The sequence below is a fragment of the Lissotriton helveticus genome, chromosome 2_1, assembly GCF_964261635.1.
Source record: "Lissotriton helveticus chromosome 2_1, aLisHel1.1, whole genome shotgun sequence".
Taxonomy (NCBI): Eukaryota; Metazoa; Chordata; class Amphibia; order Caudata; family Salamandridae; genus Lissotriton; species Lissotriton helveticus.
This window is the reverse complement of record NC_136059.1, coordinates 1130819950-1130847776: the sequence shown is the minus strand read 5'-3', so window position 1 is coordinate 1130847776 and position 27827 is coordinate 1130819950. Positions and strand designations below refer to the sequence as shown.

General features: G+C 40.9%; 1 protein-coding gene across 1 annotated transcript in view; it reads left to right on the top strand.

The window, feature by feature from the left end:
* The window catches only part of ADAMTSL1 (ADAMTS like 1), a 677686-nt gene that overhangs the window by 443705 nt on the left and 206154 nt on the right, over positions 1–27827 (top strand). The window contains exon 16 of the mRNA XM_078677817.1: positions 2427–2637. Within this exon, the coding sequence (XP_078533943.1) occupies positions 2427–2637 (211 nt within the window). The remainder of the gene's footprint in view (positions 1–2426; positions 2638–27827) is intronic.

The following is a 27827-nucleotide window of genomic DNA, read 5'->3' as shown; positions in this document are numbered from 1 at the left end:
CTCCTTGTCGTAACTAGAGTCCTCACACACCCAGCAAGCTAGATGTAATGCTTCATCATATGGACTTGCTCCTCGTCGGGTCGGCACTGCAATACCCGACGGGCACCCATAAAGGGGCACTTTAGTGGAGCTCTTTTTTTCCCGCCATTTGGTGCATGGGTGTGAGGGCCCTAAAGAACAGTGTAGATGTGGTGCAGGTGAGTGGCGTTAAAAAAGGTTGGATAGTCCACAAAGTGGCTATTCTCTGGCTCTATGGTCCAGTGGAGCTTAGCTCATCTCATTTCGTATGGTCGACATGTTTCATGGTCAAAAATCCATTACATTTCATCAGGACCTAGTGTTAAATTGCTGTCTACACGTGGTGGTGGGCAATGAGGCTCCTACCTACCACACTTCTTGGGAGCGAGCACGAAGTCCTGCCAATCCTAGTGGTAACCTAATACAGGGATAAAACTTGCTCAATACAGTTAGTTGGGGCTTTTAGACACCAGATTCGTGGTGTCCTGTCTGCATTGAGATGGGCGCTGATAAACCTCCGCTCGTGCAGCCTTCAATCACCAGATACCAAACCGGTTTTCAGCAGTGCTGCAATATCGGCCCCCTGTAAGAAAAGCGGGAGCGGTGCTTTTTGCCGCCACACCCCCACCCACTCACCCCTGCTCCCAAGTCCAGTAGAGCAGGAACCTGTCAGGGCTGGTTGCTGTTCCCAGTCCATCCCTGCCCTCGCTGACACACATTTCATTTTCTTATAGCGCTATTCATAATTATATGACACTCAGTTATGTGATCTGTATAGTACATGTTCTTTGCAGCAGGCACATTAACTCTCTGTGCTACTTTAGGATTCAAAACTGCCACTAGACAAAACTTCGATCTCTCCCAGCAGGAATATTAATCACCAAGTTTTCTTGACAATTTTTTTGCTGCCTGAAAACTTCTGGGCCCACAAGGAACTCTGCAGCATATACTTTTAAATCCATGTTATTTTTTTTTAAAAAAAGACTTTATTGACAGACTGCACATATTTCGCAGGGAAATCTATGTTATTTTGAAGTTATTTTTAAACACAGTGATCCCTTTCCCTCACCCGGGGTCAGTGGTTGCACCACCCAGCCTGTCCTGTGTGCATATCAGTGACATCAGCAGCGACATGCCACAAAATGGTGCTTTCTTTTTGTAGTGTTTTCCTTGAAAAGGGGCTGCACAGTAAACATATTTTTTATGTATGCGAATTCCATTTACAAAGAATGCAAGGGTAACATTAAGAAATACCTAATATTTAGAATAAAATATTTTTTTTTAGATATTTACCAATTTTAAAAATACTGCAAAAAGGGGTCATTATTTTACTCCAATCTTCGAAAAGTATTAAAAATATTCCCATTTCATTTTAAGATCTTAGAGCATATGTGAGTTTTAAGATAAGCCAGATCTTTAATATGTGTATAAGAAATGTGTTTTTTAATAATACCTGTTTCATTCAATTGGTCCACGTGAATTGCCAACTACGGCCTGATTATGATTTTGGCGGATGGGAAATCTTGGCGGATGGGAAATTCAGTCACAGACATGACGGATATCCCGTCCGCCATATTGCAAATTCCACAGCCTATACAGGAATTGTAATTTGGTAGACTGGATATGCGTCATGTTGGTGACAGAGTAACCCTGTTCGCCAAGATTGTAATAAGGCCCTATGTCTTCTTTGAAGTAAAAGTAAGTGATATGTATCACTCTGTAGCATCTTTGTGTTCTGCTGTTATGTTGGCTTTTCTCAAATACAAGATAGTTGTGGCTCCTATCAACCACTGCATTAAAATAAATATCAGACCTTTAATAATCTTTCTCAATGTATACTTTTTAAAAAGTCCTGCATCAGTTTCCTTTATCAATCTTCTACACCTTTTTGGGGTTTTGTAGATAATGGAATCAGTTGAAAGACATGGCGATTCTCTACTCTTCAGTTGTACTGCTGCTGCTGCTGTTGATCCTTCCAACTTCCAAAATTGCTAAAAAAATAAATATACCTTGACCCCTGCCCATGCTGCTAAAGGAATCGTACTTCTGAATATTGATGCCACAACATTGTGGTACAAGAATATTGAGGACAGCATATCAAAGGACAAAATATCAAAAGTTAGTTGCATATAGGGAAGTTTAGATTTACTATTCCTAACTCCACTTCTTCGTACCTTTAAGATATATGTATTGTGTAGGTGCATATGTGAAGTTAGGTGAAAAAAATCTAGACATACCAGTCAGTACATTTTTTTATGTTTTGCCCTCGATATTCTGCCCCAATGATAAGGTGAGGTTAAATATTTTTGGTCATGCTCCTCCATCAGCCTCCCAGGTGGGTTTCTTCCAAAAGTAGAAATGCTCGTATTTTATATAGCATTATATCACATACTCTGATTCATCCACAGGTGGGAAATTGGTAAGTGGAGCACTTGCAGTTTAACCTGTGGAGTCGGCCTACAAACAAGGGATGTCTTCTGCTTTCACCTGCTTTCGCCTGAGACAAATGAGACTGTGGTTTTAGCGGATGAGCTCTGCCCGAAACCTAAACCCATATTAGTGCAAGCATGCAATCGATTCGACTGCCCTCCAGACTGGTACCCGGCAGAATGGGAACAGGTAAGAACTCTTCAAATGCCATTAATGAAAGATCTCTATTAGATGACAATGAAGTATAAATCCGATGTAGAGTAGCCATGTTTACCTTGATTATGTCATGCAAAAAAATCACTGTATCACAAAACTCTGAAAAACTATAACTACATTTCTACAGGTTATAAGAGTGATTTAAGAAACAATTACTATACCAGAAATTGCGATTTCTGCTTCTTACCCCAAGAGATGGTGAGCTTCTTGAAAGGACATGCAGACAAAGAGTAGTGGTTCATATCTATCTTTACCCTTTCAGGTCGAAAAAAGAGATGTAAGCAAGAAGTAAATGAAGATTTGTTTTGTAATAGTATTTATTTTAATTTGCTATGGTAAGTCAGCAATCATTTACATTACTAAGCCAGAAATATAAACATACAGTTAATATGTATGAATGACCACCATTTGACACAATTATCATACTGGCTACGACTAGCAGATCTTAATACAAACAACAGGATATAAACTATTAGCTATAGAAGAACTCCCACCCTGTTTTCCACTCAATTACAGAAATATTAAATGGAGATGTGTTATGGTACATAATTAGGGATGTAATCCACTTTCAAACTTTATTAAAATCACAGGACCACTGGCATTTATGGTAATTCATAAACCCAGGTATATTTTTTCTTGCACTTTGCACAATAAGACCAACGCCTGAGACATGGCCATACCTGGTTATGCTTTGTTCAGTAAGGATCAATCAATCAGTCAATCAAATTAGATGTATACATCTCACTGCTGCTTCTGGAAAAGCGTCCTGACAATAGCAGAGAAACTTAACACTATTGAGTGTGAGCGGAGAACAGGATGTCTTAATCAAGCAAAGTGAAACTTAAACCTGCACAAATTTTCGGGAACGTTTGCATGATTTTTTTCCACAGGAGTCTGGTTTCCACAGAAAATGGTTGAAAGAGAAGAGACATGTTCTCCTTTAATCACTACCTTCCTGCTACCTCACATGACCTTTTAATGCAAGGTATGACCGCACGTTCAGTTTTCACTTGAGATTCCATGAAGTGGATATCTCTAAATTTCATATCATTTTTAGGAGATTTTATGATATCACGAGGAACAAAGTTTAACAAGTTAGCACCCCCTCACCTCTCAGTCTTGATACATCTCAAAACTGGGGCAGCAACAACTATCATGTGACGAGAATGCCAACTAAGGTCAGTGTACACCGAAAATGTTGATAAAGGACCGTGCTAGAAGATCCCTGACCGACTAGACTGAAAGAAGAGCCGGACTAAGGCTGGAGCTAGTTAGACTTCTAATTGAGCGAGAGTAGAGGGAGTCAATATACAGACTGAATTGAAGTCCAAGACGGAGAAGAAATTCAGGAGACAACAGTTTTAAGGATAACCAATGGGAAAAGATGGATGAACAAGCAAGGGATGGAGAGCTGAACAAACAAACCGCATAATAGCTAAATCCATTAAAGATCTCTTGCTGCATGGAAGGGACCATCTGGAGAAAGCAGAGGGATCAAAACGTCCTGTTGCATCTGTCTGTTCTCTGGAAAATCTCTACTGCTTCAAAGTGCCCCAGGACTCATTGACTCCCTTCAGGACTCACTGATGCCCATAGTGACAGATAAAGAATAACTGAGACACATGAGAAACAGAACAGATGGGGGCAACTAGCAAAAGGGATGGGTGATAGCACTCAATTAAAAAGCTAGGCTGAAACTTAGGCTCAGTGACTGGAAGGAAAAGTACTCGATTAGGCTCTTTAAATAGATGGCAACGAAAGCCAAGAGGCACAAGACAGGAGAACCGAATGGGAGGCAAGACTATCTCCCTCTCTGGGCCTCTAGTTGTGGGAACAGATTTGTAATGTTTTTAGGAATTCCCAAAAATGTCATTAGTACTCTAGCAAATCTGCGACTGTCTCAGGTTTCCTTAAGTACTCCTGTTCATTTGTTTCATGCAGAACTTTAATCAGGTGGGTAAACCTGCATTGATAAGTAATACACAAACATGCATTAGTAGGTTTAAATCTATTTTGTTCCCCATGACGAAAATATGCAGGTGTGGGGTTCTTTTTCCAGGATGCGCTAGTGCCTGCGTAAACAGTGGCTTAGCAAGGGGGGGCTGGGTCACGAGTCTGGGGGTGACGGAACCCACTCTTACCCCTGCGGCTATCGCGGGGCTGCAAATACAAACTCAGGTATCGGCAGCAATGCTCCCCCGCTCTTACTTGCGACCGTCGCGGTGCGGCAAACACAGGGATCACTAGCACCCCACCTGCCCCCACCCAGATGTTACCTGCTGTTATCGCGTGGCGGCAAATGCTGGGACCGCCATGGGTGGCAGAAGGTCTAGCTCCGCAACTGTGCAAAAGTTATGTAATGACCACAACCTACAGGTTTGTGAGTGTTCATTTACTTCTGAATGGTGCCACCATGCAGAAATTCCAAGAATCCCACCCTCATCCTAAATTTATGAATCATTTTAGCTGATTTTTCACATTCAAGTTAAATTTATGACCAAAAATTTCTCTAATTTATAGTTGTTTTGCAAACAGCTTTCTTGCACAGATAATCACCAAATAGGTGTGCCAAAAAAGATCCATGCAGGCTTTAATTCCTGTTTAATGCTGTTATTGTTACCTTGTGTTCAACATGCTGCGCTCCATTGGCTTTTGAGACGCACACAGGCTAGAAATGTGTAAATACTTTTTGAAAAATGGGTGCTACTGCAAGATCTTCCCTCCCTTGTGTAGAGTAAAGAAAAAGACACTGGCAAACTTTGAACAAAAGTTGGGAATGAGCTAAAACGTTCAGCCTGTTAAAATATCAGTCCTCTGTATGTTCAAATGTTGGGGCCTGGTAAGTTTGCTTGATATTTAAGATTATCCAATCTGTGCTGGCTATCTGGAAAGATACAAGCTCCCCCTGAACATCAGACGCTCTTCAACCCTTCACACCTTCAGGAAGGACCTCAAGACCTGGCTCTTCGATTGATCCGGAGCTCCCCCTCCCCCCCAGAGCCTTGAGACCCTGACGGGTGAGTAGCGCGCTATATAAACCCCTGATTGATTGATTGAATGTCAATATAAACTGCAAAGCAATGCAGTGTCAATGTCCCTCATGGTGTGAGGCATCCTATGTAAGTCAACGTACCCAATTTTTTTCTCCATATATAGGAATTTCGTGTTAAATTCGCAAGAGATGCCAATTGCAAAATGCATGACACATTAAGAGAACATCATGAGAAGCTGTAACCCGAATGCATGACAAAATCACTAAAACTGGGCTCCCACAGATCAGACTGCTGCCCGTCCGCAAAGCGGTGCAGCTCCTCATCAGGGGTAGTAAACGCTAAAGAATCCAGATCTAAGCAAAAAATGTTATTCATAATGCTATGAAATATATACTTTATTGTTTCCAAAATTAAGTTTGCATAAATGTACAACACTGCCCCTCATTCATACCCTAAACTGTGCCTAAATTTCTGTTTTTACTTGAAATTAAATAAATCAGGGGAGGAAGTAGCTAACATTTCTATTTCCCTTAGGCACCACATTGCTCTTAGAACAACATACATTTGAAACACTGTGTTTTTTTTTTCCTGTTCTCTACGTGGAATATCAGGTGCCCAGATTAGTTTCATCCGTCCTCAATAACCGTGAATTTATTATATGTGTTTATTTAAATTATTATAGAGTGCTGCAGGCAAGTATCAAAAGGTTAATGCGCTGCGGGCAGTTATCAGAAGGTTAAGTATAAACTCACCAAAGCAGCACGCTAAGCAAGAACGCTTTCTTAGAGACTAGAAGTATGCATATAAGGCCTCCTTGTCAGCGAGTTCCACCATATATATATAGCTTGGGAGATCACTCGACGGCGCTCGTGTGTCATGCAGCCTCCCTCCTTACTTCACTTAGTGTAAGCTCCCTCAACGCGTTTCAAGGTAAAAACCTCTTCCTCTGGGGCTGCAAATGGAACATCTGAAGCTCGCATCATTCTGTGACATTTACGATTGTATTCCATTATCACACCGCCCTCCATTGGGCGTATACACAGTTCCAAACATTATGGTGCATGATGGGACATTTAGTCCTTGATGCGAGAGTAAATCTGCATTTGGTAATTCAAATATTCCTTCACTTCTTTAGTCTACAGAATGTCACAGAATGATGCGAGCTTCAGATGTTCCATGAAACGCGTTGGGCGAGCTTACACTAAGTGAAGTAAGGAGGGAGGCTGCATGACACACGAGCGCCGTCGAGTGATCTCCCAAGCTGCAAGGTCATTGTTGCACAGATTTTTCACGGCAGCCTGGCCGTGGGGAGAAACACCATCGTCAGCTGGCAGAAAAACGGAAAACCAGCTGAGTGAGGCTTTAGGTCTGCACTGTCTAAACCTGCTGAGCACGACGTTTAATATGCAAAAATGAAGTCTGCCTGAATGAAAAACGACCTACTAAGGTAATAATACAGTCTAAAGAAGCGAAGGAACATTTGAATTACCAAATGCAGATTTACTCCCGCATCAAGGACTAAATGTCCCATCATGCACCATAATGTTTGGAACTGTGTATACGCCCACTGGAGGGCGGTGTGATAATGAAATACAATCGTAAATGTCACAGAATGATGCGAGCTTCAGATGTTCCATTTGCAGCCCCAGAGGAAGAGGTTTTTACCTTGAAACGCGTTGGGCGAGCTTACACTAAGTGAAGTAAGGAGGGAGGCTGCATGATACACGAGCACCGTCGAGTGATCTCCCAAGCTGCAAGGCCATTGTTTCAAATATATATATATATATATATATATTACCTAATGGCGGTCGCCAGTAGGTAGTTATAGTTAGGATCGTTTTCCATAGGAAATCCGCAACATTCTATTGGGAATAACTTTGGCGTTGATGGACGGAATTGGCTGAATTTCTCCAAGAAAATGGCCAGCTCCGCTCTGCTCCTTCCCAGTTTGGGGGGGATTCATCCAGCGGGGGCCGAGATAAAAGGGGGGTCCCAAAACGTGTTTTCCCCATGTTAATTGCCATAGGGCGGTTGGACTCACTTTTAGCCCGAACGGCTGAATGGATTTCCACCAAACTTGGCAAAATTGTAGGGACTGGTAGCCCGATGTGCCTTTGCTATACCTCAAGATATGTGATCCAGTGGATTTTGAGTAATTTAGGTTCAAAAAAATATATATATCTATATGCGCGCCCCGGTACGCGCACCGGGGCGCGCTCCAGCGCGCTACGCGAGTTTGCAAGCGGAAAGCTGATTGGCTCTCGGGTGTCTGTCAACATTCCAAACAGTCCGGAGTGGCCGCCATCTTGTGTCTCGGTAGGATCGAGACACAAGAGGTGGCAAAAACAAAGGGGGAAATGACCAAAAGGGGGCAGGGTAGACCCCCCCTGACCCCCTAGGTTTGATGTGGGGGCCATAAAAGGGCCCTGCGTGATTTTCACGGGGGGAGCGCCCGGTACCCGCACCGGGGAGCTTACCAGGGAGCGTACCCTGGAGAAAAAAAGAATGACAGAGTTTTTAAAAAATGTAGCATTTTTTATCAATTGGAGGTAGTTCTAAAAAGAACTGTTTTTTTATTCTTTTTGTTTTATATTTTTGTTATTGTTTTTTTGAACATTTTTTACTTTTTTTGGCTTTTATGAACAATTTTATATTTTTTTTGTAATTTTTATGGGGACAAACAAAAAACAGGGAATTGTAAACGGCTCAACTGGAGCAAAGAAAATCAGGTAAAAATTAAGGATTCTTTTTGCATTTGTGGTTGTCTCCAGCACGGTTGATCAGTTTGATACTTTGCTCTCCATAGCAAATTGTAGTCCCGCAAAATTTACAAACTATTTTAACATCTCCAAACTGGGGTTTGATATTTGGGACCATTTCCCTTGTCTCTGGACCCAATGGAGTGGGTTGTTTTCTTTTGGAGGTGCTAGGAGAAGATTGGGGAGGGTTTCTTGTCAGTTCTATGACCTCTGCCGCAGCATAGTTGTTTGGGTGCCTGCGTTGCATATGGCGAATCATTGTGTGGTTGCCAAATGAATACTTTTTTGCAGGGTTCCCCCTGGAAAGTACAGTGCCACAGATGAGACATGTCACTTTTGGAGCATTTACTTTCTTTAGTCCCCTTGGGATTTAAAAAAAACTCCCACACAAAGTGCTCCTTGGGTTTATAGGAGGTATTATCTTCAGGCAGGAACTGCCTCTCCTCCTCCTCCTCCTCCTCCTCCTCCTCCTCCTCCTCCTCTTCTTCTTCACCACCACTGTGGTGTTGTGGTGGTCCATGTGGTGGTCCTTGTGGTGGTGGTGGTGGTGGTGGTTGAGATGCTCCTGCTGCTGCTGCTACTGTAGCCATTTCTCACTTCCTAGAAACAGGTTTTCCTCAGTCAAAGTACAAAGTGAGAATGAGGAAAAAAGGTGGGGGCTTTCATCATTTGGAAGAAAAAAAACGGTTCTGAACCAATGAAAAGTGTTATTTTCAGGTCACATGACCCGACGCGCTTACGCTACGCGCCCACGTTGCGCGATCGTATGCACTCGGGGACTTCCAGGTGCGCTTATGCCGTGCGTCATAAGACACATCACGCGGCTACGCGATACGTCACGATGTTATGTTATGTTATGTTACGTCTATTTATTGTGCGCGCAGCGACTCCAGCCAAGGAGCGTCCCGATGATGTTTTCGTTCGTGGCAATAGCGCTAACGGGACGCTCACCGGTACGCGCACCGGGGGGCGCCGCAAGACTGCGCTTACCGGTGCGCTCACCGGTACGCGCACCGGGAGCGCTCCAGGGCAAAAAATAAAAAATAAACATGAACAATATACATAAAAAAATAGTATTACATAAATATACAATATAGGATTCATTATAAAAAATATTATATTTCATAGCTATAGAAATTTGCTATTAAAAAACCTTTGAAATTCACTGAAAAAAACATAGGTTTGAGGCCCTATATATAGTTAGGAATTAGCATTTACAAAACCTATGAAATTCACTGAAAAACCATAGGTTTCACACCAGTTATAGTTAGCTGAAAATTTTACTGACATAAAACCATTGAAATTCCCACGTTATAGTTAGTTGGACTCACTATAACTTGCGCGCCTGCAATGCACTGCTGATGACGTCACATATTACATCACTCATGACATGGTCAGTGACATCACTCATGACATCACTGATGACACCATCCTTGTGACAGAGTGACAGACCTCCTTTCAGTGTAATGTAACCCTTGAAACACATATTCAAAAATAGAAACTAACATTTTCAAAAAAATTGAGATACCCATACCAGTTACAACAACCAATTCAGTAATTCCACCATCTATATACACATCCACTCATTCACCAACAGTTCTATATAGTCACTCATACATATACTCACTCATCATATGTAGTGATACACCTATACATCCTGTTACACACCGACAGTCATCCAAAAGTTACTCACACACATACTCACACATGCAAATAAACTATTGAACATCCATTTATTTGCATATACAGCTATACACACACTACCACCTTACTTCTAAGGAAACTTACACATACTTACTCTCTTAAACAATCACTTATAGAAACACATACTTATTTAAACAGAAATTCTTATAATCTCTCACTCTCACATATACTCACTTATATACATCAATACTCACATATACTAGATTAAAACATATGTAGTTACTGATAAAGACACTAGTGAGACAGTCATTCACTCACTAACACACACATACACACAGTCATCCACCCATACGGTCCTGCACATATGCTGTCTTCAAAACACATACAAACAGTGAGTCAGTCATTGATGCATCTATGTGCTAAGTAATACCCCCACCAAACCATACAGACACTCATACTGATTCTAAAAAAAATCTAATAACCCATATACACACACATGTAGCTACTCACCAACCCATGCAGCCACTTATACACAAAGTGAAACACTGATACATATATTTAAATATTTAAACATTACTCTCTAATATATGTATTCACTAAGATACACTTAATAAGCCAGTTAACCAATCAATTTGTTTAAAAAAAAACATCCATTTAGACACTTATTTAAACATTTATTCTTCCATCGACCTTTACATATACATATATAAAACATATTTATTTTTCAGAAAGACACACATTCACTGGATGGTGTCATCAGTGATGTCATGAGTGATGTCACTGACCATGTCATGAGTGATGTAATATGTGACGTCATCAGCAGAGCATTGCAGGCGCGCAAGTTATAGTGAGTCCAACTAACTATAACGTGGGAATTTCAATGGTTTTATGTCAGTAAAATTTCCAGCTAACTATAACTGGTGTCAAACCTATGGTTTTTTCAGTGAATATATATATATATATATATATATATATATATATATATATATATATATATATATATATATATATATATATATATATATATATATATATATATATATATATATATATATATATATATATATATAGACACATATATAACTTTTCCATGTAAGAAGTTATAAAAAGAGAGTTTTTAGTGAGGGCTCTCCCAATCTTGCACAAATCTACCTCCAAAACGTAAGTTGAGGGCTTGCTCTACATTAGGAACCCCTTGCTGACCTCATTTTATTCCTAAATCCCTTTTCCAAACTTCTCAAAATGAACGGCTTCATTTGCTAATGCTTTGCGTGGGCACTCGCGAGGTGCAAGATCGCACCGGCTGTGCACATTGCTGGCCATGCTTCAGGTTTCCCAAATAATATGTCTGAGATTTTCACTTCAAGCTCTCCCGGGGATACTCAAAGGAATCAGTACTTATTTGATCGAGCCTTAGCAGACCTCTGCAGACATTTTCATAGTGAGCAGTTTATCGGTAGTTAGAAGGTTGAGTCTTCTGACACAAGACGGAGGTCCACTTCCTTGTAGTTAGGCTTTCTGTCTTTACCGTATTCTGGAGCCTCTCCTGTTTGTTGCTCACCCCTAGTTAGACAGTGCACGAGCATTAGGTGCACCTTAATTAACGTGTGCTCCTTAATAAAAGATACCCGATGGAAATTACATTCTAATTACCTGAGAAATTAGACCTTCTTTTTTTACAGAATCCTGGATTTGGAATGATCACAATTTTGCCTTTAGGCTTTAAGTAATTCACCTTCCTAGACCTTTGCAAAGTGGTGGTGGGTTTGCATTGTTATATAAAGACCAGTGAAACATGAAGACTCTCCAATTACTGGAATTCCCCCATGCCAAACATTTAGGCTTTCCCCTGAATATTTCTGGCTCATATTCAATCCTGGGCATTCAGTGGCGTAGCTTGGCCTTGTGCCACCTGTGACGGTCCCTGTGTTAGCCACCTACGGAGTCCGAATGTGAGAGCAGGGGTGCTAGCGCCGATTCCAGCGACGACCACAGGTTAGAGCAAGGGGGAGGACGCTCCCAAAACTTTTGCCGCCCAGGGCATACCGTCCTCCCACCCCCTCATTGCTACGCCACTGTGGACATTGCAAGCTACTCGCTAGCAGGCCGACCATCAACTTTGCTGGCTTGTTAGTTGAATTTATCACTCTGATGCTTTTATCACATATGTCTTTGTTATATTGAGAGCCTTTAATGTCTAGTCTAATGTCCCGAGCAGTTCCCAAGTCATGGATTTGATCACATTTATAGCTGAAGTTGGGCTTGAGCAACTCGTTTAGGGACTGAAACATAAAGACGGCCATATCGTCGACCTGATCTTCGCTCCCTCAGATTTCTTAACCATAGGGCCGATCTCTCTTCAAGTGTGCTCAGATCTTTTTGTGATTCAGTTTCAGATTTTAATATTGGGTACACCCTACCAAGGCAGCACCATCAACAGGACTTCTTTTGTTGATTGTCCTTCCAAATTTCCTCTAAAGACCATCTCTGATTCTTGCGAACACATAATATCCCTGCTAAACCTTTCAGTTGATGATGAGTATTGTGCCGATAATGATTGCACTTTGTCAACACTAAATACCGTAATTTTTAAAAGGAAAGATATGCTAATGTCTACGTCCTTCAGCTCCCTGGTACCATGACAGTCTTGGAATCGGCAAGTGTGTTCGCAAAAGAATTGGAAAACTCTAATGCGGTCTGCTGATACAATTTCGTTTTGAAATCAAATTCATTCTGGAGCAGAGCTTTTTCAGTCCAAACCTCCCTCCTCTGGAACAATTTTCCCTGTTCTCTCCGTTCCCTTATGAACATTTTACCATTCATAAAGGCTCTAAAAATGTGGTTTTACTCTCTTTAATTTTGTTGTTGGGATGGTTGAGTGTGGTATTTAGCTGTTATTAGTGCAAGGACACCTTTCTGGGTATCAGTTGAGCTCTACAAATGCAAAATAAATAAATAGGACCAATTAACTTACTGTTTTAAAGACACACATGCGCAACATTGCATTGGGTTGGGTCGAAGTAACATCCATGTAAGCTTTAGTAAATGAGGACATCTACATGTAGTAAAAGTAGTTTATTTCCTGTTTTATTTATCCATCCATACACCCATCCATAAGTCATCCATCTATCCATCCTCTGGCATAATTATAAATCTTACGCTTCATTTTTCTTCAAAACAAATTTTGTTTATCAAACGTCCAATTTAAAAAAAAAAATGTTTCGCAAATTGTATTTTACTCTTTAAAACCCATAGCCCGGGTCTGCCTCTTCTTGGTTGTTCTTCTGACATTCCCACTGCTTCTCTTCTCTGGCTGCAACCCTTCAAAGACGTTTCCAAACAGAGACAACCAGCTGCACCATACAAGAGAAGTTACCAAGTAATCCATTTTGTACACTGGTTTAAGGCACATGTAAATGGCACTTGGGTTCCGTGAGTCCTAAAGTGTAGCCGTGGTCTCCCTTTATTGACAGTGGACTGAGATGCATCACTTGTTACCCCCAGAGTGGACACATGACAATTAATGATCACCTTTTTAGACCTTTCTTGGTATAGCTTGAGCTGTGTTGCCAGTCTCACATGATAACAAAATCATACACAATTAAGACATACATATACACATAGCTGGGCTTTGGGTAAACCTTCTTCATCAGCCATTGATCTGTTTAGCTGTCATGCACATTTTGCTTTGGTCCCCCACGTTTTACAGTTCCGGACAACGGGTCAGTCCACTTCAACCATTGGCACATGGTGAGTGACAGTTTTTTATTGATCATATGAGCACATCCTCCTCAAAAGAAGGTTGGTGGGGTAATACTTTACTTTGTCAGTGTGTTTTTCTTTATATTCTTTGTTCTTTTATTTTGTTAGACATCCTATGTCTAGTTATGTAAGGCCAATAAATACACTTTTTAGGTCTCGCCTAGGCAGTGCTTGCAGTGTATCTTCAAGACATGCTGTTTTCAGGATATGTGCATAAAGCTTTGCCTACTACCCACCCATCTTTTTAATGGGCTCCTGTCCCTGTCCTTTGTAAATTGTGGCTTTTTGTTGGTCATTTCATTAGGCTTTGTAGTCCATCCTTAGTACCTCACTGTCTCTTTTTGTAACCTCACATGACATTACATGTGTTGTTACACCCTAGGTTTTAATTACAACCTCAAGGCACTGTTTTCTTAAAGGCCTTCAGACAGGATACTAACTTGGTCCTAAACAAGGTTGGCAGTGGTTACTTTACTTACTAGCACATCTCACATCTCACATCTCACATGCTTTATGGGATGATTGTGTCCTATGTGGTGATGGCGCTTCTCTAATGACGGTTTGCGTGTCACTGTCTTTCATTTGTTGGAATTATGGTGCTTATGGAGGGGGTAATCATCCTCAACCCCACTAACCAGACCCAAAAAAGATCCTAAGTAAATTTCTACCATGCCCTAGCACACATAAGTAAGTAGTTTCCCTATACACATTTATCAGTGCAGTAAATTATATTGAACAACATGATTTGATATGACGTGGCTGGTTTATTGTTCATTCCGAAACTGGAATGAACAATAAACAAGCCACGTCATACCAAATTGTGTTGTTCACTATAATTTACTGCACTGATAAATGTGTATAGGTGAAACTACTTATGTGTGCTAGGGCATGGTAGAAACATCTCACATTTATATTAGACCTTCTATAAATTTCCCTTCATCAGCTCCACATAAAGTACAACCTAATCCGGAATTAATACAATAATTATTTTGTCACATTTTAAAACTACTAATTATATATATTGAATGTACTGTGGTACTGTCTTGCATGCAATGCATTATGGTTAGGGTAGATTTAGCACATCTTTAAAGTTTATGAAGCTCACTAGGGACCTCTAGGCCCTGCTTGTTCCTTCATCAGCTCCATATAGAGTACAACCTAATCGGAATTAATATAATAATTGTTTTGTCACATTTCAAAGCTATTAATTGCATATATGGCATAGCTATTTGAACGCACTTGTGGCACTGTCTTGCATGCAATGCATTATGGGAGTGCCATATGTGACCAAAAGTTTGTGATGCTCACTAGGGACCTCTAGCAGCAGCTTGCGGTACTGGCAGTGCTGGTGTCTTGCTTACTAGGGACCTCTAGGAGCAGCTTGCGGTACTGCACCTACCATAGCTCACATTTATATTAGACCTTTTACACATTTCCATTTGTCAGCTCCACATAGAGTACAACCTAACCTAATCCAAAATTAATATAATTCTTTTGATTTCAAAGCTACTAATTGTATATATGGACATAGCTATTTGAATGTACTCGTAGTACTGTCTTGCATGCAAAGCATTATGGGTAGGGTGGATTTACCATATCTTCAAAGTTTATGATGCTCACTAGGGACCTCTTGGAGCAGCTTGCAGTACTGACAGTGCTGGTGCCTTGCTCACAAGGGACCTCAAGGAGAGGCTTGCGGTACTGCACCTACCATATCTCACATTTATATTAGACCTTCCACACATTTCCCTTCATCAACTCCACACAGAGTACCACCTAAACTAATCCGGAATTAATATAATTCTTTTGTCACATTTCAAAGCTACTAATTGTATATATGGACATAGCTATTTGAATGTACTCGTAGTACTGTCTTGCATGCAATGCATTATGGGTAGGGTGGATTTACCATATCTTCAAAGTTTATGATGCTCAGTAGGGACCTCTAGGAGCATCTTGCGGAACTGCACCTAGACATGCAGTGCTGGTGCCTTGCTCACTAGGGAGCTCTAAGAGCAGCTTATGGTACTGCACTGAGACATACAATGCTCGTTCCAGGCTCACTATGCACTCTTTTGCAATGCCCAAGTCCTGCATTACTGAAATTATGAGCTATTGGCGTTTCATTATTATTTGCAACACCAATACCTCAAACTATCTGTAATGCGAGACCTATTGCATTGCAAATGCTTGTTATACCTGAATTAATGAATCTGTCTGCTAGGAAGCACCATTACTACTATATTAAAATTATATGTGATTGTTAATTTATTTTCCACGTTCAGGCTACACCATGTTTACTTTTCGGAACATGGAATGCGTTTAAAAAAATTGATTGCTTTATTTACAAGCAATCAAAGAAATGATCGTCTACTGATCTCCGCAGACCACCATCCCTGTAATTTTAGACATTTATATAGGATTGCAATTGATGACCTACATCATGCATTTTGAGGAGGTAGTTTGAATTGCAACCCTTTACGTTTCTGTATTCTGTGAACCAACCTATTAGTACATAGGTTGCTTTGCAAAACACAAATGCATTTGGTAAACTTTGTGCACAAATTGTGCCCACTTTTATCAAAACCATTTTAGTATACCCCAAATAAGAAATTGCGAATTGGGAATCGTTATGGGTCGCAATTTACGATTTCTTATTTGGAATCCTTCTATAAGAGGGCCTAAATGTTTCAAATCTATGTTGTGGACTGATAGGTTCCTTCCATGAGTGGAAACCTTGAAGAACCGGGTCTTTTTCAGAACCGGCGGTGCCAGGGACACACCCGATGTCTTCGGATTCACCTGTCTTGGCAAACAGAGACACGGAATACTTCTAGGTGGCGTCAGAGATCAAATTTATTAGCTGCACCTAGTAACAGTGGACCAAGCAATACAACACGGTGTACAACTCAGGAACCTGCTCAATCCACACAGGAGGAACTTCTCTCATGGGATACTGTCTCGCTTTTCTTCTAACAGAGGAATCAGGTTTGTACAATGTCTGAGGCGGAAGTCTAGACCTAAAAGCCAGTATCGTCTCTACGGCATCTGTAACATCAGATTCCACTATCATCCCTTTAGCAAAATCTGACTGAACATCGAGCACATCCTGCGGAATCGGACCCAACTCATTATCTTCCCATTCCTGACGCAAAAAAGTGCACATCACATTGAAAACATACCTTTGCTTAGGCGGTTCCCACTGAAAGAAAACATCCATAACCGCTGGCAAATTATACCTTGAAGCATTTATAATCCATCTACGAGCCAACAAATCCAACACAGCCCGTTCCTCGGAACTGGGAAGCTGACTACGACTCTGCTTACGTTCCGAAACAGGGGTCATATTCAGTGACCCAAACAATGGAGATAACAGATTAGAAACAGTCTCTGTCATTCGTTTTCGAACAGAAGGAGAAGAAGCAGACATAAGAACAGGAGAATAAGTATTTTGAGGCAAAGAAGGTGTAGGAATAAGAACAGTAGGAGTCTCGGATGCAGTGTAGTGTAGTTCCTATTATCCCAATAGGCTCTGCGCATTGGAATAATACCTTCAATAGTATAGGCCTAGACCAGACGTTAACTAGGTCTTCTATTGTCGATATTAGACTTAAAGTTTTGGGTTTGCCAGCTAGCTCAGAGTTCACTAGAAACTTTCTCGAATAGGCAAGGAGGAGTTGAACCTCCCTGGATAGACAAGAAGGGATTTAGTTTCTGACAACCATAGAACATGACAACTTTGCTCTCCCCTAATCAAGAGTGTATCTCTAGAGTCGTGTGAAAACAAAAGACGACTTATTTTACTCAGTCAGTACGTGCATTCTTAGTCTCACCAGATTGTAGAGAAAAGGAAGAGACGGGCGTGTTCAATAAAAGATGTTATTTATTGATCAGTCTCTTTTCTCATACAAGAGAAATGGATCGATATTATTGCAAAACTTATGGTTAAGTAAAGTGCATACATTAAAAGCAGAAGTATAAAATAATACTGTAAAAACATTGATATGGTTTCTAAGCCATATGATGGTTTAAAATGGATAAAATAGATACATACACATATACATTTGACTAATCGTACTCAACTGGTGTTTCTAACTACGCCTACCCCAGATGTACCTGACCTAAGCCTAATACGTGGGCGGGAGTAGAAAGTAGCAGTTTAAGTCAAGTTTGTTTTGCCAAGTGACTGACTCAAGAATTCTCTGTGAGGGGTTATTCAGTTCTGTACCTGGAGTCTAGGATGAATGAGGGATGGTATCTCTCGTCTCTGGTCTCGATATTCCAGGCTGCCTGCGAGGGCTACCCGGAAGCGCCGGAGCTGGATTTCTCGGCAGGAGAAAGCAGCGTCTCGTTTTCAGCGCGTCAGGAAGGCGGGGCTGCGCCAGCGGGGTCTGCTCTGCTCTGGGCTTCGGCAAGTCTGGCTGCTCCGATCTCGTCACCACCGCGTGTGTTTGCATAGGGCAATATCGGTAATATTTATACCTTTAAGGTGCCGAGATTGACGTAAGGATGGACATAGATACGTCAATAAGGATGTCATACGACCTGGTCGTTAGCACATTCTTTTGCTGAAGTTCTCGGTGAAATCAAAACAATGGCCGCAGGGTTTTTCCCAGGTCTGTCATAGGTTTGATTTGTTTTGAGAACTCCGTATGCCTTATCAGGGCCTGGAGGAATATCGCTTGTCTAATTAGATGGCAAGCGTTATGACCTAATCAGATAACACGTTCCTGTGCCGTAGTGTGGCTTAATCAGATAACGGTTCCTGCATCATGGGGGCTTTCTGCATCACGGGATGGCTGCTAGTTAACTTGTTAACCAGAATAGGGTCAGGAATAGGGGGATCGATACAGAACCTATAGGAATACATCACACCCACTCCACGTTAACTATGGACATATTTACGAATCTATGCATAGTAAAACATACTGTAGAGTATCGTGTATACCTTACCACCCCAAAATACACAAATGCATTTTGAATTTGATCAAATATACGGAAAAAACAGTCACATGTATTATATGCACTCAAGCTGTAGAATAATGCTAAAGTAATCACGCATATCTATACATTATCACTAATTTGTATATGAGAATTTACACATGAAATGGCTCTTAATACAGAAAAAAGGTTCGAGACCATTCCATCACAGAATAAAATAATTATGAACATACCAGCGGGCAGCTAATGTTTATAAACTATCTAAAATAAGAAATTTTAGTTCTCTAAGAATAGTTCTTACTTTAAGCAGAAGATAAGTGTCCCGAAAAATATGTAAAAATATTTTGGGGCTGCTGAAAAAAATTGCTGTCCGTGAACTGGAGGGAAATTGTTCATGGTATTTTGCTATTCTAGCTGAAGGCCAAATTCAGGGAACGCCGTGTGCGAGCTTGTTCAAAAGTCTCTATTTCTGCTCTGGTGAGAACATCATATCATTTAGACTGTCGAAAAAGCTGTCAACAGCTTCCTGGGAGAGTTCCACTAACTCGGAAAAAGATGTAACCATGCATTCGTGCGCATGATTGTCTCCATTGACGTTTTGATTAGTATTGCTGACCGAAGGTCGTACCTGATCAATGCTGCTTTCATCTTGAACTTCACTACCCCTTAATCGTAGTGGTGTAGCTTCCACGAATGCCGTCATCAGGATTGGTAGCCGTTGAGGGCAGCACAAAGCATGAGCCTTTATTGGACTCAACAATTTTTCTGCATCCATTGGCGCATCTGATTGTAGCGTCAGACAGGTGTCTAACACGCATTCTTCTCCGCATAGCAAGCACCGCAATACAGGTAAAACACATCGTTGCCACATTGGTCGAAAAGAAAGAAACCAAGTCATGTTCAGGTCTCTAAGCCGGGATAGTCCCAGGATTTTCGATATCCGGTCCCGGTATCCAATGGCTAGGATTGTTTCTTCCCTTGTCGCAGGTGTTTTGTCTGTGACATGGTTTGCCATAACGAAATATTAGGACTAAGAATAGGATTCCTGCAATTAGTCCCAAAATGAGGGGAAGTCCGCCAAAAATCGAATGGACGAAATCTGGAAAAATACCCAGTATGGCTTTGAATGGTGTTAATGCCATCGAAAATACTGTCTTAAATACTTTTGAGACTCCACTGGTATCAGAAATATTTAAGATTTCATTCAGGATTTCTGCGAAATGTATGGGGGAATTAGTTGATAACAATGAATGAATCTCTGCAGTCGTCCTTGCGACTAGGAGATCATACGTTTCTTTTGATGACGTGAGCCTTGTCGGCGTCTGAAGAAGCACTGTTTTCATTCTGCTTAAAGTATCTATTCGAATAGAAGTAATTTTCAAGTTGGGCGATGCCCTTGCCTTCCTGTCTGGAAAGGAGCTGGGGAACAATAAGCGTCCACAGCACTTGACCTTCGCAGTCGTAGTTAAGAGATAAGGAGTCCCGGGCATAAGACTACAGCATCTGCGGTCCACAATTAGAATGTAACTCCCATTATAGAGTCTTTGAAAGAATGGTTCTATCTCTGTTGCAGGTGCGCCTAGCTGGTGACATGAAAGGTTATTTGAGTTCCCTTCACAGGCTCCATGCAAACTAATTCCATTACACAGAAGTGTACCGCTTAGTGACATCGCACAATTATTGCCACTAAGAAACACTTTCTGTCCTTTATTACTGACACATGCATGTGAATAGGGCAAGTTCCATGTTGTTTTAATGTACCTCTTTCCCAATTTTTCGTACATGCCAGCCTGTATATATTTTTGGCAGTATTGAAACCTGAAGGTTGATATTGGAATATTAATTATCCCATGTATTATCCATTCACTGACAGGTCGTTCTGACATTGTCACTGGTAATCTCTCGAGTTTCTCAATGCTCAGGATTGTATAATCAGCACCCTTTTGTGCCATACTGATTTGTTTATCAGTAAGGTTAAAGATATTGAATAATGACGTTGTGTTGATTAAACGCCAAGGCACATAGCCTGAACGCAGATTTTGTAACGTCCAGCCTAGCTGTACAATAGAACGCAATTGAGACTGACCGTGTTGTAACAACAGTAAGTCTTGCGATAATATGTCGATTGCTGAAGACACAATGCTGTCCAGAGAAAAAATTCTGGAGGACAGAGTCATTAACCCATTGTCCACTACAGAAAGTGATTTTTCCAAATTAATACGGTCAATTTCCCGTATTCTTTCTGCTGTCTCAATTTGAGTCACCTTCCAGGCCTCGTTGTATGCTGCATATACAGAGGCTGCTATGAAACGTTTCTGACGCTGTTTGCGCGGTCCCAGAATGAAATCACGCAAGTCAGCACCATCAGTAAGTAAAGTTAGGTGTTGCTTAATTTCTGCCAGTGTGGAAGTTTGTAGCCATTGAAGGCATAATTTGCCCACACTGTAGGTGGTTATTATTCCTGGGTGTTGTCTTTGGGAATATCTAGGGTCTGGCCTGGTCATTTTGAACCCCTGTGTTTTGTTCAGGAATCTGTCTTGACAGTTATTAGTATCTGTGGGCCAGATCAACCACTTTTTCCAATCAGGATGTGTTCTGTTTTGGTTCAATACATAATTTACGTCTATCTCTTCATCTGTAGAGCTATTGCTGTTCATTGTTGGTTTTGGAATAGACGGTTTATTTAAGTCTTTGATTTTGGCTAGGCCAAGACTGGTAGTTAGTTGAACAGTGTCATTTAAAAATATAATTTGTTCTGGGATCATGCAGGCTCTAAACAAAGATTCTATTCCCTGTACTTGCCATTCTTTTGTACCCCAAACACTCTTTACTTCAACGTTTTTGTCCCAATAATCAAAACCAAAAGTATTCATCTGTTCAAAGAATGAGTCTGAATATATCAATTTCGTGTTTGTTATCATGGTCTTTGTCCCTGTCTTATTTGACACTTTGAAATAAAATGTTTCAGCATTACTTGTGTTAAAACCTGAAAAGTATGAATATTTGTCATAAACGGTTCTTGAGCTTCCTTTAGGAGGGGTTGCACAATGTTCCCATTGATTATAATTTAAAACATTTCTAGGTTGTGCAGATCTATGTAGAAAATGGTTACCATAGTGGTTATAACAGTACATACTATCATAATTTGTCGAACCCTGCAAATAATCATGTTTGGTAAATTTAGCAGACATCACTAAGTCAGACATCATATTATTTATACTTTCAAAGTCCCAATCATCAGCAAATGAGCTTGGTTTTACAAAGTCACTCAACGAGATCTTAATTTGGTGTGGATATTTCAGGATTTCAACCGGACCATAAATTTCGTAGTCAGTGTTGTCCCATGCTACCCCACCCGGTATAGGATTGGCTGTGAAGTTGACTGAAGAAAGTTCTCTTTTCTCGACGTGTGAAGATGTGTGTGGTTTGAGGATCAAGTTGATTTTCTGACTTGCTGTGTCCATTTTAGCATATTTTCCCTCAATGAAGCGTCCCAAAGTTAGTACCATGATGAGCCAAAGTATGAGGATAAATGCACCAAAACCCACCCAAAATTCAATCCATGGAGAAATCAGATATGTTTCTTTCAGTTGTTTCAAAAGTACTTTAACTTTTTCTTTAAAGGTTTTTGTTGATGGCTGTGTTTTTAATTCAGTGAAGCCTTCAGAGGAATCATCGAAGTTTATGAAGTAGCCAGATGCAGTTCTGTCAATTGTTCCAATTGTTTCAGGATTACTGTTTCTTGCATAGTCGTTTGTTACTTCAGTATAGATTGGTGTGTCTCTGCTAAATGTTTTTATTTGGGTTTTCAGAGGTCTAAGTCCCATTGCATTTTTGCATAGTCCTTGTTGTAGTTCTGTAGGCGTTTCGAATGTGATTAGCCTCTTAGATTGAACCTCTGTGTTTGTAGCAAATCTTGGTGTTCTACTACTTATCGGGAGTCCACTTGGCCTACTATTTGTTATCGGCCACATGATTGTGGTTTTACCAGGTCGATGGATACAACTCGGTTCTCCTTTTTACCAGCAAGCGGCGGTAGTACAACTGATCTTGTCCCGTTGATTGACAAGACAGGAACTGCTTTTCTGTAAGAAGGCCCAAATTCCTTCTTTACCGCGATCTTTTCTCTGACTAGATCCCCGACTTTTGGAATCCAGACAGGTCTTGCTGGGACAGGTGGTGGTTCTTCAGTGGTTGTTGGCTGCTGTTTCAACTTTATGTTGCTCAGGTCTTTTCTTGTTTCGTTTAAGTCCTGCAAAATAGCCAAACGATCTTTGATATCAAAGCATTTTTCCTTCACCACTGAAGTCTGACTGTCGAGGTCTAAGACTAACATCCTAGTTCCAAATAATAATTCGTACGGACTGAATCCCTTCAGAGAATTTCTTGGCAGGTTATTTAGACTACGTTGGACACTTATTAGATGTTTGACCCACCCAGCTCCCGAACCTAATATCCTTTCTGTTATAGATAGCTTTATGCCTTGGTTTTTTCTTTACACCATCCCGTATCCCTCAGGAAGGAAGTGAGAAGAGTCCCGCTGTGCTATGCTCATTTGGCCATGTTTCCCCTCAGGCTGGAGGGCAAGAGTGAAAACAATGGTCAAACGTAGCATGCTTCTAGCGTATATGCCATTTAGACTCGCAAATCTTTGTATAACAGTCCAGACGTCAGCCGAGTGCTGGTGACCTACATTATAAGTGGGAACTAGCCTGTATATGTTAATCGGACGCTTTGCTTTTTACTGTTGATTTTTTCTGGAGTGAAACGACACGGTATTACACCGTTTCTCTCACCACTGCGATTTCTGTTACAGTTTGGGCAGTTCTTTACAAACATGGTATGATGCAGGCTCATTCCTGGCCACCAGTACCTTGATTGTAATTCTTCCAAGAATCTTTTAGTTTGAGGTGTCTGAGACCCTCGCCCATATGTGCGTCTGCTATTAACAAGGTTCTCCTGTCCATGTTTGGAATCACTCTATCCCCCACTCCAGGGATTCGAGCAAAAGGGACGGAGTTTGCATCGATTATGTATGTATAATTGAGTGGATAGTTGATCGGTAGCGCTGAGCAGTCACCTTTTGATGACGTTTTCACCGCCAGCACTGTTTCACCGTCAATATACTTCACTGTACGCTTTTTTTGAGCTACGGAAGCCGATTTAGTTGCTACCGCTGTGGCTGTCTCAGCCAATGAATTCCCTGCAACGTGAACGCCATCACGTTGATGACTCAGTGAGTGTGTCACGTGAGTCTTTGGTAGTTCTTTTTGTAAAAGAGCTATTTGTTCCCAAAGCAGTTTCTGCTTTATTGTTGCATCTGTGTCATCTTTGTAACCGTTTTGAATCCATGTCTGCAAATCGTTGTTATATGATTTGACGCAGTAATATGAATCGGACACTATAAGTGTCGGGAATTCGCGATCCGCATTATCTAGCGCCATTTTCAATGCTATTATTTCAGTCTGTTGTTCTGAATTAGTTTCTACTGAGTGTGTTTTTGTTAATAGAGGTCTTAGTTTACCTCCGCGCCACACTTCTTTTGTAATCTCACATGTTGGGTTGTATGCTTGTTCTCCCCAAACGGAGGGTTGAGCATGTCCGTCTGTATAGATTACACAAGCGTATTGTCGTAAGGGCAGAATGTCGATAGGCAGAGGGAATGTTCTTTCATATTCTAGATTTTTCAATTCCTTTAGTTCTGGATCAAAGTAGTAGTATACTTTGTCCGTTGTAATTGAATTCACCCATTGTATCCATTCCGGATTCAATGTTGTTGTTGGTAAATTACACGGTGTTGTTAATGCCTCAAAGGCTGATTCTGCTGTTCTGACTGTGATGTGTCTACCGTCCGCTTGACCTTTTTCTCTAGCTATTGCGGTTTGAACTGCATGAACAATGTTTTCTTTAATGCTGAATTTCTTTTCAGCTTCTGTGTACAAGTGTGATTTGAATGCAATTGGTACCTTTTCTCCCTCATTAGAGGTCAGGTATGTGAATCCGCATCTTCCTGGGATGACTCGAATCACAAGATTGCGTGTGTTATCACGTGTTTCTAATTTTGTTTTAATTAACATGTCTGTTTGTAAGGATCTCAAAATTTCTGTGTGTATTTGAGTCCAATTGGTTCTTTTAAAATCTGGTTTTATTAGATCATAAAGGGGTTTGACCCTTTCTGCGTAATTTGCAATGTATGTTCTTCCGAAATTTAGGAAGCCTAGAATTGACTGTAGGTTTTTTAGTGTTCTAGGTGCTTGGAGTACGGCACATTTCTCTAGGAAATTGTCAGCCAGGCTTTTGCCTTCACTTGATAATTCGTATCCTAAGAACAGGACAGTTAGATGGGCAATTCTAGATTTTTTAAAGTTGAATTTGTAACCCTCTGCTGCGAACCCAAGTATTATGGTGTTCACTCTCTTCAAGTGAGTATCCAAGTCATCATCTGTTAGGTATATGTCGTCGACATAAGATAATGCTTCGTCATCATATGTTTGTAGTAATTCTGTTACTCTCGCTGAGAATACCCCTGGGCTATTCTTGTATCCCTGGGCTAACCGACAGAATTGTTTTTGAGTGCCATTTATTGAGAACGCAGACAAATATCTGCTCTCTGGTGCTATATTTTGACAAAAGAATCCATTAGAGATGTCTAATGTTGTTTTGTATTTTTTGCGCACTATGTTATTCATTAGTGCAGCACTATGCGAGTTCTGCACTGCAAAAGTTTTGCAACATGAGTTAAGGTGTCGGTAATCCAAAACTAGACGATATGAATTGTCTGGTTTGGAGACCGTAAACAAAGGGTTGTTCATTTGTGTGGTGCAAGTTTCAATCACCCCCTGGTATTCTAATTCATCTAGGATTTCTTTTACCTGTTTTTTAGCTTCTTGCTTGATTGGATACTGCCTTTGTGCAGTAGGTTGTGATTTTAACTGGATTTTGTGAGGCGGAGAGTCCTCATCCCATCCTACATGATTTTTATATAAAGCAGGAGCTTGAGCTACTGCCCACTTTCTTGCAAGTGTATATTTTTTATGAATTGGAATATGATTTGAGAAGGCAGGCATAATTATTTCTTCGCCATGTGGGCACTCCCTGACAAACTCTGGTGGCCAATCTTTTTCAGCTAGAAGGATGTCATAGCCCTTGGAGAGATTATCCCAAAAAGGCCCCTTATTTTTCTAGTCTTATCCCCTTCTATACCTAAAGTTATTTCATATATTTTGTGAGGTTTGCTAACTCTGGTGTCTGCAGTTTCCACTTGAAGATATTCATTCGTGTCCACTGTCTCCAGATGATTCATAAGGACTTTGCGAGCTATGCTCACCTCTGCTGCGCTGTCTAGCATTGTCTGAGCCCATTCTCCGTTTTTCAGTTGTGTCCTCAGTATTCTCGGCATTGTTAACTACCTTGATACTGGCTACCTTCTTTTTTGGAAATTGTAGTTTCTTTTTTAGATGAGCAGGTTCCTTGTCTTTGGACTTGGCGTGCTCTTCTCTTTGTTCTGATCGTCCTCTTCTTTCCGATTTCTGCGAGGAAGTCTGAAAAGATTGAGAGGGACGCGTATCAAAATCTTGATATCTATCAGGCTTCTTTATATTATCCCTATTTCTAAGGTTATATCTTTTCCCAGAGGGGTCACTTTGGGGTGACCTGTGTCTTTGGTTCGGAGATTTCTCTCTCCGCCGAGGAGACCTTCCTCTGGACTGGAATTTCTTTTCTTTAGGATTGGATTGTTTGTTTCCATCCCAGCTCTTTTTTTGTGATGTTGAATTATTATTGAAAAATATTTTTTCAGGACTTTCAATCAGTTGTGGTTTTACTGGTATTCCACCTAAACTATCTCTACCTAGTTCTTCATAGGATTTTTCTATAATTCTGGCAATTTCAGCTGGTTGGTCTGCTATATCTGTCTCCTTTAACCTCTGGCGGATCGCCACGTTTGCTGCTTCTCCCTTTATGTTGGCTAATAATATAGCCGAGAGCTGCTTGAAGTCTTGTAGTAATTTCATACCAAGAGTTAAAGCGGGTTCTGGACCGTATTCGTCTTGAATTTGTTTTAGCACATCTGGTATTACCGAAATGGATGGAACACCGTGCGTTTTTGTGTAGATGGAAGCAAAGACTGTACCCCAAGTGTCACAGTCCTCCACGTGTGGTGCGATTCCCATTGGAAGACAGATAGTCAGAATCCTGTGTTTTTCTAACGGGGTGGTGTCTGGAAACACCGCCTCTATTTGGGTGATTTTTTGTGCTAACCAGAATGGTATTTGTTCCCGTTTAGCTGGTACTTTACCTAGGCAGGACTGTATGTTCTGTGGTGTAATTTTATTTATGTTCCCCTGATGAGGGGTCAGCTGTGGAATTTTAATTGCTGGTTGGATTGTTGAAGTCCGCATTACATATTGGACTAATTGTCTATGTACTTTTATTAATTGTTTTAGCTGTGTTAAAAGCTCTGGTGCAGGCATTCTTTCAATGTCTGGATGTGGTGTGTATCCGGCTAGGACCGGCCACGTTGCTCCTGGTCTACCTAATGGACCGAGCCTGGTGATGTGATTATTATGTTTTAGGGCGCCATTAAACAAGAGCAGGTGCTCTTGAAATTCAAGTGGTACTTCCACCTCCTCGAAAGGAGTGTATTCATTAGGAGGATCCTCTGTTTTGTAATAGTGGAAGTGCTTTGTTACAGCGTTCGCTGCTGGAAAGTGTATCCATGAATAGAATACCTCTGTCTGCCGATATTCGTGTGCCTCAATTACGAATATGACTGTGCCACCTCTAGGTGTCAGTCCATTTTCTATAAGTTTTAAAGTTATAGATTTTCTTACGTTGACCGGGATGAGTATTATATCCGGGTCTGCGTCTTGCATAGTATTATCAGCCGCTACTAGTTCAGCTGCTAATCTAGCTGTCTCTCTTTCTTCATCACTGTCTACCATTTTACCGACAGGAAGGTTATTTTGTTTGTTTGCAGATCAGGTTCTTATGGAAACAAAGATTAGATGCACAATATTTTGGAACAGTGTATCCTTCAACGTTGACTAAACCAAGAACCATACAT